The sequence below is a fragment of the Uloborus diversus genome, chromosome 5, assembly GCF_026930045.1.
Source record: "Uloborus diversus isolate 005 chromosome 5, Udiv.v.3.1, whole genome shotgun sequence".
Classification (NCBI taxonomy): domain Eukaryota; kingdom Metazoa; phylum Arthropoda; class Arachnida; order Araneae; family Uloboridae; genus Uloborus; species Uloborus diversus.
In genome coordinates, this window is record NC_072735.1 from 163,027,746 (window position 1) to 163,041,766 (window position 14,021).

Below are 14,021 nucleotides of genomic sequence, written 5' to 3' on the forward strand. Positions count from 1 at the left end.
GCCATTCATTTCAAACAGATCACCCTTATGAGCTCTTCAAATAAAGGGTGTCTCAAAATTAACGCAAGATTTGAATTTGCCACCATTTTTGCCGTAAATTGTTGGCAGCCATGAAAAAAGAACAATTTGACAGCAAAGAGTTTGGGTTACTAAAAATCGACTGTTATGCTACCATATAGTCAGTGAAACAATTCAATTTCTGCATGAGGCATTTTGGTGATCAGAATTGGCACCCTAGATCGTTTGATTAAACATCATTAGATTTCTTCTTATAGGGTTATTTGAAGTCAAAGGTCTATGTCAACAAGCCCACAACCGCCCGTGCATTATGGTGTTGTGATATCGAGTGCCAATAACAGTATAAGCACGCGCGTTGAACTAGTGCGATCGTAGGTTCGATTCCCACCGCTAGCGTATTTTTCAAAAGATCGAGTAATTCACTCAGGGATCAGTTTTAGGGCCTCTTTTGTTTATTATATTTATGAATGACATCAATGAAAATATTTCTGGAAGCATGAATTGTTTTGCTGACGATGTAAAAGTTATGGGGATTGTCGAAAATGAAGAACAAGTAAAACAGCTGCAAAAGGATTTAGATCATATTACTAAGTGGGCAGATAAATGGGGTATGGCAGTTAATGTAGGGAAATGTCAAGTGCTACACTTAGGTCATGGAAATAAGCGTATGAGATATCGTTTACAGGGTTCAGTCATAAATCAGGCAGAAAATGTTATGGATCTGGGTATCTTAATAAATCAGGACTTCAAGTTTAGTCAACAGTGCAGTATTGCTAGTAACAAAGCCAACAAAATGCTTGGGTTCATCAATAGATCTATTTCAAATAAAATCTAAGAAAGTTCTTCTGCCTTTATATAGGAGTTTAGTAAGACCTCATTTGGAGTATGCTGTTCAGTTTTGGTCGCCTTATCTGAAGAAAGATATTTTTATATTGGAAAGGGTTCAAAGAAGGGTAACTAAATTAGTAAGGGGACTCTCAGATTTAGATTATGATACCAGACTTAATAGGCTTAACATGTATAGCCTGGAGCAAAGGAGAGTCAGAGGGGACATGATTCAGTTATTTAAATTTATCAAAATGAAAGATGTAAATGGATTAAATTTTTGCGGGGAAAGCAGGACAAGGGGTCATTGTTTTAAGCTATTTAAATCTCAGGCTAACTTGGAAATCAGGAAAAACTACTACTTTAGCAGGGTTGTGGGCACTTGGAATAGCTTACCGGAAGAGGCGGTAATGAGCAAGGGAGTGGATAGCTTTAAGAGGGCCATTGATCTTCATTGGGGACTAATTAATTGACTAGGACCAGCCTAGCTGGGCCCAGAGCCTGTTGCTGGTCGTCACATTTGTATTTGTATTCACCAGCTTCAACTTTTTTATTTGTGAAATAACTGTTCAATAATGAAGACACGTTATTGCAATGTATAACACTCCATTTTAATAACCCCAAACTCTCAGTTGTCAAATTGTTTTTTTTTTTCGGGGTAGCCAACAATTTACGGCAAAACTGGCTGCAAATTCAAATCCTGCATTAAGTTTGGGATAATCTTTAAAAGCTACAGCTTTGAAAAAGCTTACATGCTTTGAAAAAAGTATACCTTGACTCACATTCTTATAAAATATCTTAGCTTATATTACAAAAATCAAAAATTTGTTTAGGAAAAGACAGTAAAATGATATAAACAGAAAGCAAAAAAGGTTTTCTTTTTGTAAAGGAAGTTAAAATGTAAGAAAGAAGGAAAAATAACAAACATTATTTGCCTGTGGCCAAGCAAGTACAGCATACCTTGTCCACCTGGGTACATACATCGAAACACCCGCCCCAGTTCTTCAGCTTGCACTCTGCCAGCAGGAGTTAGTTCACCACCCCATTTTAAAATAAGGACAAGAGATGGCTCTCTGGGTGTATCTGAAAATTAAGGAATAAAAAAAAACAATAATATCACACAAATAAATTATTCAGAAAACTAAAATTTTAACAACTAGCAAGAAATTAATGAAAATGCTTAAGATACTTACAAACATTGTTATTGATACAGATCATCACATGCATAAAACTAAATAAAAATTCCCTTATTCTTACACCAAAATTTTTAAAGTAGTTTTTTTTTATTATTACTATTTTAGTTTTAATGAAGACAAATCAAAATGTAAAATTGAGATACTATAAATTTGCATAGATAGGAAGGAAAAAAATACAATTGTCTGCGCCATTATGCAAATGCGCTGTCCGCAGAGGGCAGCACAGGTGACTGTGGATATAAAACAGCTAAGCTCCGTGAGAATGGTTGGCTTCCTACCTGATGTATCTTAACAGCATTTGGACACTCGTCCGTTCCACTGCATGTCGCAGAACTTTTATAAAACCAAGAACGGTTTCAATTTTATTTATAATGTTATTTTAATTTACTGTACATTTGCTTAGTTAAATATAATAGTTTTAAGTAAATCTTAGTTTTCTTGACAACAATCAGTACAAGAGCAAACAACAATCTTCTTATAATCCAACTAACTGTAGCAATAATGAAATGTACTTCCAATATCATTATAAGCTATAGAAAGCTTGAACTTCTACAATTAACAAAATTTGTTCATTATGCCAATTCTTTAGCACCAATAGTTAACTCATTGATGGTTTTGAACGTCTTATCACGCCCTAGTGAGCATGTTTTAAAAGCAATTTGCACTTATTTTTCTGATGCTAAATGTTTGTTGTCAAACAGTCAGAGGTGCAGGGTGGTAACTAGGCATTGATAGAAGGCAGGGCACTTGATTTACATGGCAAATTACTCCAGAAGAAAAAAAAAATCATGGTGGCAGAATTTCACACATTTTACTCATGACCCAGGACCCTCAAAGGGTTAAAACTGGACTAAAATCAAATGTCAAAAATTGGTACAAGAATTTCTTCTTTTAAACATTTGTATGAAACATAGGAATTACCTACATGTTTATTTTTTTATGGCGTCAAAGTAAACACTTTTATTGCTGTATTACGTACAGAGATTATGCAAAAAATACTTAACTTTCAATTCATACCATGTTCCATTTCAGAGTTCAAAATGGTATCAGCCAAGAAGCATATAAGTGCTTTATTCCCCCTTATATTTATTTATTTATTTTTTTTTTTTTACATATTCACAGTTTTCTTTTGCTGGTAGCATTTATTTTCTTTCCCATCTTTGCTTCTATTTCCTTTCAGTTTTACTAAATTCAAGTTTGTCTTAGCTACTTTACTTAGAGCCTCTCTTGATTTACCTATCAATATCTGGAGTGTTTCACCCCAGCTGGAAGTTCAGAAAACCTTCTTACCCTTGCCAAGAGAAATATGCAACAATTCAGATAATTACACTGAGCCACAGTTGGTCAAGCAATAAATATGCTAACCTATAACTTCATAAACTGGATTAACCTATGATACAAGCAACTAATTAACCACACAACGCACATTTTTTAAAGTTGATTGAGACAATATCAGCACTTTTGTAAATTTAACAACAAGCATCTGAGCATTTTTTAAAAATCCATGTTAACTTTGTAAACAAGATGAATTTAAAAAAAAAATACCATCATTTTTTTTTTTTTATAAGTTCCACCACATAAGTTCCTCCACATTTCTACAATTTGAGTAGTTTTTCAATTTCTATTCAATTTTGCCCTTCTCCAACTTATTTCTTTGCCTCAATTTCTCCTTCTCTATTCCTGTTAATAACATTTGATAATTACTTCTAGTAGAATAATTCCAAGACTACTACATAAATCAAAATTCAAAACATTTTCTTTTGGCTCTGGAGCAATATATCAGCAAATAGTACTACAGATCCAATTGAGCTGTGGCATAAACATAAGATAAAAAATCTAATATGCAATAAAAACCATATTTTAAAATGGGGGTGGAGGAGCACAATATTTGCAACTCAAGTTCCGTGGATGTACAAAATTTTGAAAATACATCATCCGTAAGTTCACAAATGGAAAAGGTATTCCCTTAACTCTGAAACAAGTGTCTAACATTTTGAAAATTTTTGCTTTTTAATTGCTGTTGCTTTTAAATTTAGCTATAAATGTGTTTCTAACACATCCTGAAAGAGATATATTTCAATAAAAAAAATCATGGAATTTTTTGCTTTTATTGAAAAATTACAATTATATAAATCAAATGATGTTTATTGATAGCATTTACTTTGCTCCTCCTTTTGTTAAGCAATGGTGAAACTTGAAAATGGTAATAAATTGTATAACAATAATCAGATATTTCAATTGCATGGATCACATTTTACTGTCAAAAGAAAATTAACACTAATCACATCTAAAAAGAAGAGAAAGTATAATAATTCAACAAACATAAGCATCACTGATGCTGAATTCAACTGTAGTACATGAAGTATATGCACTACAGTTGAATTATTGATTATTTAAGAATTAAGAATTATGGGTAAACAGACCAACATTTTTTTAAAACCCAGCATCCTGATCAATAAATATATTAATATCAAAATTGATGGTTACCACAATAAATGAAGTTTTCAGAATGAACAGCAAAAATAAGTTATTGTTAGTAATTTCACGGGAGGTAATCTAAAAAATAAAAATTGAAACTACAAATGGATGCCTCAACTGCCAAATCAATTAACTCCACTTTAAAAAAATCCTCATTTCTGCTTTAATAGTGCTTTATTAATGCCTAGCATGTGAATTTATATTAAAGTTTTGGTTCAGTATATTTCTGACCATGTGATGGCAGAAAATGTAACACGAGGGCCTATTCACTCCTATGGATAACACTATCTTCTTCATCATTTTTCTCGACTTTTTGTTTTATGGAGTTAATCAATTTGGCAGGTGAGGCATCCATATATAACTGATTTGAAAACAGATAGATTCAAAATGTTCTGTTTAGTCAAAATATGCCATTTAAAAATATATATATATATATATAACAAAGACAAAAATGTATATAAAATCACCAAAAGAACAAATTAATGCTTACAGCTCCAATTTCTGCAAGATAATACAGAAATCTTTCAAGTAGCACAACTATGGGAGGATGCCATTACAACAAGAATTTTGACATCCAGTTTCTGAACCACATGAGACACCTGGGTTCTCCTAGCGAAACCACACTAGGAATTTAATTTTGCCAAAAGTACGGAAAGCTAAGCAAGTACTCGGGGGATCTTTTAGATGCCACATAATCATGGATGCAGCAGATTTTCTGCATTTTGAAAATTCACCAATTGGAGCCAGGTTTGAACCTGCGCCTTCGGATTTAAGAGGCCAATGCCTAACCAACACACCACTCTGTTTGCGTCCAACTAAAAGTACTTGTGACCAAACCCCCTCCCCCTGCTGACTTGGAGAAATTTCAAGGTTATAAGCTGAAAACATTTGATATAGTCACTAAAAGGAAAGGGGGGGGGGGGGACAGATTACCAGTTTCAATAAATAATTATTATACCAATTCATTACTCAATTTTATAAATTCGTCATGTTGTTAAAATCTGCACATAACCAGTCAGTAAAAATATTTCTGGAACTGAAAGGCCTTAATTGTAGTCAGCTTTTTTTCTTTATTAAATAATTTGAACAATTACAATTAGAATGCTGAATCTATATAATTTCTAAAATATTAACAGCAAACTCATGCAGCTTTATTTGAGTAAACCTGAGCAAGAAAAGTTGACTTCATAATTTATATACAGCCCACAAATGAGTACATTTTAAATGATTAATATCTCATTTAAATATAAACAACTTTATGATAAACTTAATATATTATGAAAAACAGAAAACAAAAAAGAAAGAAAGTAATATAACAGCAAATTTGAACCTCACAATCATAACATCGTTAATAACAGTTTGCCTTGAGATGCTATACACATTAAACAAATTAATTTTGATTTATGTTTCAAAAAAAAAAAAAAAAATCGGATTGGAAATTTATTTCTTTCAAACCAGGTTCGAACCATTTTTCCAGTCACATTGAATACCAATGGCAAGATTAAGGCACGTAAAAATTTTCAGCAGATAAACAACATTTTTCTCTAAAATCAGGGGGATAAATGAGAGACATGGAAGCAAATTAAAATTACTTTTCTAAAAACCATGAAATACGTGCAACTTTAAAGTTTTTACAAATCTGTCAAAAGACAGAAAGTCCATTATTAGGTAATTTTTGTATGTAAAACAACAGACCAAAAGTAACACTGAAATCATTATTAGCATTAGTTTTTATATCAACTAAAAATTCTGAAAAGCATTTGAAATAAAATATAACATGAAATAAATAAAATGTAAAATAATTATAATGAATAAAGTTAGATTAGGGTAACGGCACCAGTAACAGACATGCTGAAGACACCGTTCTCAGGTTAAATTCTTTTTCTGAGCCTTTCAATGTATTTAGGTTTTTTTAACTATTTTTCTTTCATGAAACTACATCTCATCTAACGTTTGGCCACTTCTGGATCCTCTGAATAAGTTAATTCCATTTTTCTTTGCACAATTTCGAACAAAAATCTGACCCCCAGTAACAGACACCGAAAATTCTGATGATACTCAGTAACAGCTACGAAGGGGAAAGGATGAGTAATAGATAAAATTACCCTTTTCTCTGCAAAATGTGCAAAAGTTCTTTATTTTTAGATCTAAAACCTTATTAAATTCAAATGAACATGAAATACCAACTGTGTGTGATCTTGTGGTGGCTGTTCAAACTTCCACCACAGCCTTGTCAATACCAACTGGCTCATAAAACTCACTCTGATAACACTACATGGTTGCACCGTATTCATGGGCCACATCAACATCAGTTTTACCCGCCTAAAATTCTTATTATTTAAATCCAAACTTATGACTGTCGGTTACTGGACCCTTGTCTGTTACTGGTGCCGTTACCCTGTTTTAATTCTTTATATACATATTATGCATAAAAAACTTTTTAAGTGAAAGGAAGCAGCAATTTTAAAACCAAAATATTTTACTTTTTTTATTTATTTATTGTTACATCCATGCACACAAGCCTTATATTGACTATAATATTTGATTTTAGAACAGTGTTCTAGATTTAAATTAATGCACCATAAAACAATCGCTTGATAATAAAATTGAAAAGATCTTCATAATTTTTGGGACATATTACAATGATTAAAACCAGTATTGAAATCACACTCATACATGCTTAAAATATACTTATTAGGTTAGTATGTTAAGCAGCTCTCAATGTATTTTTGTTCAATAATTTAGTTGACAGGGTGGACACCAATTAAGCAAATTGTTTCTCCGGGTTTTGAAATGATTTCCCAGACTCATTCCCCATTTTTGGGCTAATATTCCCTAACCTTTGCAGACATAAACTGAACATTATTTTGTTGTGTTATTACCCTTGGCTATATATGCAAGAAATGAAGAGTAATTTATCTTTTAAGTGCTTTAGATGTATTAAACAAAAATGTGAATAAAAAAGTGATTTTGAACAACAAGACAAATACATAACCTGCTTTGAAGTCGGTTAAAAAGACATATTTTATAATAGAAAAAAAAAATCAACAACAACAAAAAAATTTGTACATCATTTTTAATTAAACCATGCATGTTGTCATAGTAATGATAACCAAACCATGAGCATTTTGACAGGGAGAAAGAATTAGTTTTAAAGATCCCCAGTTAAAGGAAATGACAAGGATCTTCTGAGAACTGGCATAAATTTTTTAATGTATCAAGATAAGAATATGTTTTTAATTAAGAAGGTCTTAACAAGCAGAAGTCAACAACCATGGCCTGTCACTTCATTTTTTTCCAGGAGAAGGTTTTAAAAAAAATAATACAGTAGACCCTCATTTTCGGTTTCGATTCTACGTGGTTTAAGATTTGACACCTTTATTCTATTTTATGCGGATGAGTTTCGGTTTTACGCGGATGCGGCAATGCAAACAGATAAAATTTTCCCCTCTTTCAAAATCCAAAATATTAAAGATTGCAGATTATGCGTAATCAACTGCATTTTGGCGTGCTAATAATCGAGCTTGGGCCACTGGGGACATTTTATGCGGTTGGTTCCAGAACTCTTTCCAGAAGTAAAGTTATTAAACTAACACAGTTCAGAATTCACTGGGAGAAGAGCCTTTAGGAGTGACAAAGGGAGGCAAAAACCAACGAGGATACTGACATTGGTGACGCACAACCAAAAACGTTCACATTGAAAATTTTGAGCCATTCCTAGACAATAGAAATGACCTTTCTGATTTGTTAGTGAAGGAAGATTCTATCATGGAAATGATGCAAGTGATCATGGATGCGTTAATGCCCTGCAAAGAATTACAGAAAAAAATTCTTAATGACTGCCAAAAGACTATTATAGCTCCTCTTTATATCATAGCTCCTCTTTATAAACAGAACACGAAATTAATTTATGTTTTCCTTATTTTTATGTTGTGCATAAAAATCTATATAAGTACACATTAAACTTATTATACAATTAGTCATCACTAGAATGAAGTATTTTGTTATCAATGGAACCAAACCCTTATTTTGACACTAGTATTAGGATAAATAAATACCTTTGTGCTGAACAGTAAAGTGAGACAAACAACGTTAGAAGCAGCACAAATTTGCAAATTACAGCAGACACGTGTTTCGGCGTTACAGGGAACGCCTTTTTCAAGGCAAAAAATATTGAGCTTATGGATGAAAAGACATCCGACAAAAGCCAAGAGCAGACAAGCATGCAGCTTAAAAAGATAAAAACAGCGGATTTATTTCATGGTTTTCCATTCAGCTTTTCCTTTCTTGCTGTTCACGGTTACTGGCTTTTTCTTTTCTTTTTGTTTAAGCTTCGGCTTAATCTTTGTCCAATTGAATTCTTTCTTTCTGGGTTTCGTATCTAAGAGAAAGCTCTTGGCCTTTGAAGGCATTCCTATTGGTTCCTGATTGGTTTATAACTTTGTCATTGGTGTTTGGCTAATCCGCTGTTTTTATCTTTTAAGCTGCATGCTTGTCTGCTCTTGGCTTTTGTCGGATGTCTTTTCATCCATAAGCTCAATATTTTTTGCATTGAAAAAGACGTTCCCTGTAACGCCGAAACACGTGTCTGCTGTAATTTGCAAATTTGTGCTGCTTCTAACGTTGTTTGTCTTACTTTACTAGTATTAGGTCTCAATTAAGGCGGTTTCGATTTACGCAGCATTTCCGTGGAACGTAACCCTCGTGTAAAACAAGGGTCTACTGTATACCAAAAAATGTAAAAAAAATCTATATTTCTACAATCTGTATTACTTTCCAATATAATCAATTAACTTCAAATTTAAATTCAGCAACCAGTTTTATGAAAATTCATAATTCATACATTACACATGCACTACAGCAGAGCTAATCAATGGTTTATTGGCGATGGTCAGAGATGCAGCCTATTTTTTAAATATATTTGAGAGCCAAAAATATTTTTTCGAATCATCTTCATAGAAACAAAATAAAAGTTCTAGAACAATCTAGTATAAATGAATTTGCAAAATGCAAAATTATTATACCAATTAAAAATATCTTTGGACATTAAATCTAGATATAGTTTAATGGAATTCAATTCTATTCAGAGCTGTCAGCCAACCTAAAGTCGCCCTATCAAATGAGAAAGGAAGGGAAAATGGAGAGAGGGTATAAGGGCCATGAGATGTGGCATCGTTCCCCCCCCCCCCCCCCTCTCTTCACTTGAAAAAGAATATTTTCACAATAAAATAGCAGTTAATTAAAATAAAATACTAGCCGATATTCTAATCCCGATATTTATAGTGCTAAATATATTTTTTGTATTAATTAAATAAATATAAATTTAAGTCCAGACTTTTTTGCAAAAGCACCCATTATTTCCTGTCAGGTGGCGACTGTGAGTTGATAACATATAAATTAAATATGCATACAAAATAATTTCCAAAAGATAAACAGTTATAAAAACACAGTTAGAAAAACATCTGGGATAGCAATGAAGGAAAGTTATAAGCCAGAAATTTTGAAGGAAGTATTTTGAATATTTTAGTTTTAGGAAAAAATCAAATACTAAAGATGGATCCAAAGTATTTTTAAAGGAACTATTTAAAGGAATAATTATTACACTTTGTGTAAATTAATATCATTAAAGGATTATACAATGGTATGCACACATAGATTTTAGCAGGTTAATTAGTTTCATTTACACTAATGATTCACACCAGCAAACTGAATTACCCTACGTAGATTCATATTTAAAGAAATGATGTTTAATTTTGAAAAATTAGAAGTTCTATACTTTCTGAAAATGAATTTGTACTTAATATCAAGTGTGTCAACTTTGAGCCACTTTTTTGATGATTTTTAAGCACATCTTTGGTATTATTTGAGATAATGGGATGGGCATTTTAGCCAAGATAACTATACATCTCACCAGGAAACATCACGAGCTCAGTAATCATGAAAAAAGTTAAAAATGGTCGCATTCGAAAGAGTATCTTTAGAAAAAAATTTGACCCAAATATTGTGTGCCCTCGTCCTTTAGTTTTTGAGATATGGGGGGTCAAAGTTTGTCGAAATCTTACGAAAATTCGCCAAATTTAAAGACTTGGCAAGAAATGGAAAATACCACGTGATTTCATCGCCAGCGTCTAGCAAGACTCTCATTCCCATTTCTGGTCATCTGCAAAGCGCGTAAACGATGTTTCGAATTAACCCTTTACTTGTGTGTGTAAAATTAAAAAGTAACTATGAAGCCTGTGAAATGGAAATTAAAGAGCTTTATCCAGAGGAGCTACAACTTTATAACGAAATTGAACGTAGGATTTAACTTTGTAATCGAGATAATAATGCATTTCAGAATTTAAGTGCATTTCAAGTGTGTTTTACTTAACTAATTTAAATTTGTACTCTTGTTATGAAATGTGTTGTAAGTAATTAATAATTATGTAAGAGAATTAAAATGAATAAGATAAAAAAACATGCTTATTAAAGCTTATATATTGAAAATAAAATGGATAGTTTTTGATGTTGAAAGAAAATGATCATGGATTGTAGTATCCCAGCTCTTATTTATTTTTTCAAAAGTTACTATTATTCATGAAGTTTTATTGTCTGACCACTGCTAGCGAAAATGTTTAATTTTTAATTTAAAATCAAAAAAAAAAAAAATAATAATAATAATAATTAAAAAAAAAAACAACGGATAGTAAATGTCAAAAATTTGCACAGCAAAACTAACGATGTCGGAAATTACTTCACAACAGATTTTTATCAAAAATTTTATAGTCTACGTTCATTACAACAACCCCTGTAGTTCAAAAAAGTCTGTCACTGCAACTGAAAGTCGCTATAACGTAAATGCACATCATATTGCATGTTATTTAGTCATTTTTAAAAATACTGAAGTCACTTTTACCAATTATGTTTCAAGTTAAAAGGGAATTCAAATACGAGTAAAATAAAAATTAATACAGTTTTTTTTTATTTGACTTGTTAGAGGGCTTACACATAACTTGAAAACGATACACATAACGAAAAACACACTGGAAATAACTGACAGAAATCGTTTTTTTTTTTAATTTGAGAACGTGGTTTGCAATCTTTAAAATTGTCGTTTCCTTCGTATTTAGATACTGTTGAAGACTTTAGATTTACGACTTTTCAAAAAAAAAAAAAAAAGACTTTAAAGTGTGTTTATCGTTTCTCTACGGTTATCATATTTTTTTCAAAACAGTTTCATCATCGAATAAACTCTTTCAGTGGAAATATTTCACCCGCAGAAGCATAAAAGTTTTAAACATCAGTTTTTTAACAGACAGTGTTAAGAATAACAAAAAAGTTTAAACTTTGAACGGTATATTCAAATGTATTCAGTTAATACGTTCTATTGGATGCTAAAATATCATTACATCTGTGGAATTTTAATCGAGATTTTGTGCTCGAACCCTATGACAGATCGGTCGCAGTAATAGGAGGTCGTTCTTGTTGACTGCAGTTAGGAGCGCACTGATGGGATTGCACTGTGACCTCCCAAAAATGTTCCTTATTCGACAAAGTTCGTCTGACAGTTCGGTAAATTAGAGGACATAATTACAATTTTTTAACTCCCGAAAGTCATTTTTCATACATTATTATTTGCGCATACTCGTATTTTATCGCTCGGCAAAATTTGAATTTTCTTTCGGGAAATTGAGAATTTTTGCTTTCCCAAAAGTTTAAGCTCGGGGAACCTCTTACTGCAGTATATATTAATTTGCTTTATTACTGCAGTAAAATGTCAAAAATCAGAACAAATTAGCTTTGCACAGAACCTAAAAGAAAAAATAATTAATACTTATGAGAACCTTGTTTAGAAATAAAATATATTTCACCAATAATAATAACCACGAAAAATAGTTAAGAAAAATCTACTTACATCTACTACTACTACCTAAAATGCTAAAAGACATTTTTATCTTGACCTTCTCCATAACATTTTACAGAGGGGAGGTTCAAATTAAATTATTCGAGAAAATTACTTTTAGTTATTCGAAAAGCAACAAAAGACACACCCACATTCATATTTCTATAGTTGGAAACAAATGTTTGAAGGAACTCCTCTCTGGGTCTAGGGGATTCGTCAAAAGAAAATATGATTTGAAGTCAATATACATTATATTTCCATTGTTTTTACAATAAAATAAAACAAATATTTCGGGCGGTGGCGTTTTCCCCTATACAGTTGCACGTTAATATCCCGGAACACAAGCCCCTAAAAATTTCCATGCCGCAGTCTGTGCCACGACACCCCGCGCCATAGTAGTCACCCCGAGTAAAGAATTAATGCGCTATTTCTCACGCGCTTTGGAGGTGACCAAATATGGAAGTGAAATGTCTTGTCAGATGCAGATGTTGAATTCGCGCCGTACCTTCCATTCCTGAACAAAACTCGCTAAATTTGGCGACTTTACTAAAAATTTCGGCATTTTTTAAGACTTCATATTTCGATAACGTGGTCACGAGGGCACGTAGTTTCAGTGCCATAAACATGTTTTCCAATGCTCTTTCGAATGCCACCAATTTGGAATTTTTTTGAATTTCCTTGATCGTGATGTTTCCTGGTCAGAAATGTAATACTGTGGTTGAAAATAAATCCAGAGAGCATGTGTAGGGGTTAAAAAATTTTTTACATGGCACAATGTTATGTATATGAGAGCATCAACTTAGTGCTACCACCTTTTTCTCATTCAAAATATATTTTAAACTGCCCTATCATAATATTGTCACTTAGTTATTCATAATTGAAATCTGTATCAAAAATGGTTATTTCTGCATTTATTTTTCTCTCAAGCTTTCTGTGGAACAAAAACATTTGTGTGATTATTTTAAATTTTAACAAAAATGACAAAAGTTTACCTAACTTTGACTGGTATATTTGTATAATGTATGTTTTAAAATAATTTTATTGTTAGCTAACATTTTGAATTCAACTAGAAAAGGTGTCTTGAAGGCACTGGCAAATTTTTGAAAAAACAAGGAAAAATATGTCTTCAGGACTAAACACTTGTTAGAAACAAACTGTCTGTCTCCAATTTTTCAAGCTGACTTCAACAGTCTTTTAAATTGGCTCTTGTACAGTTCTGGTAGGAGCCATTCTCATCTTCCTCCAGTCTCTTCTTTTGATGTTTTAAAAGGTAACACAAAATTTCTCAAAGTTATTAAATGATATTATGAGAAAAGAATGAAAATTATTGAAAGAATTTTAATAATGAAAACTGATGGCACAAAGTTGGAACAAACATTTCTTATTTGAGGATAACCTTGACATAACACTTAAAAAAAAAAAAAACAATTTGTGCAAATGGGTTTGGGTTATTAACCTTTGATAACATAGAAATACAGCATTAAACTTTCAAAGAACTTAAAGTATGTCGAAACAGTTGTTTCACGTTAGACTTCACGACAATACAGAAACAATGTGTAACACTGCATTCACATTCAAATTTTTTACTGTCACAAAAAGTAAGCTTAAAAACAAGCCATCAC

General features: G+C 32.0%; 1 protein-coding gene across 7 annotated transcripts in view; it reads right to left on the minus strand.

Moving 5' to 3' along the window:
• The window catches only part of LOC129223385 (inositol hexakisphosphate and diphosphoinositol-pentakisphosphate kinase-like), a 109,002-nt gene that overhangs the window by 52,407 nt on the left and 42,574 nt on the right, over positions 1-14,021 (minus strand). For 4 of the 7 annotated variants that reach the window (XM_054857971.1, XM_054857969.1, XM_054857966.1 and 1 more), the window contains one exon: positions 1,804-1,926. In XM_054857971.1, coding sequence (XP_054713946.1) covers positions 1,804-1,926 — 123 coding nt within the window. The remainder of the gene's footprint in view (positions 1-1,803; positions 1,927-14,021) is intronic. The other 3 variants (XM_054857970.1, XM_054857972.1, XM_054857968.1) reach the window with 1 other exon arrangement.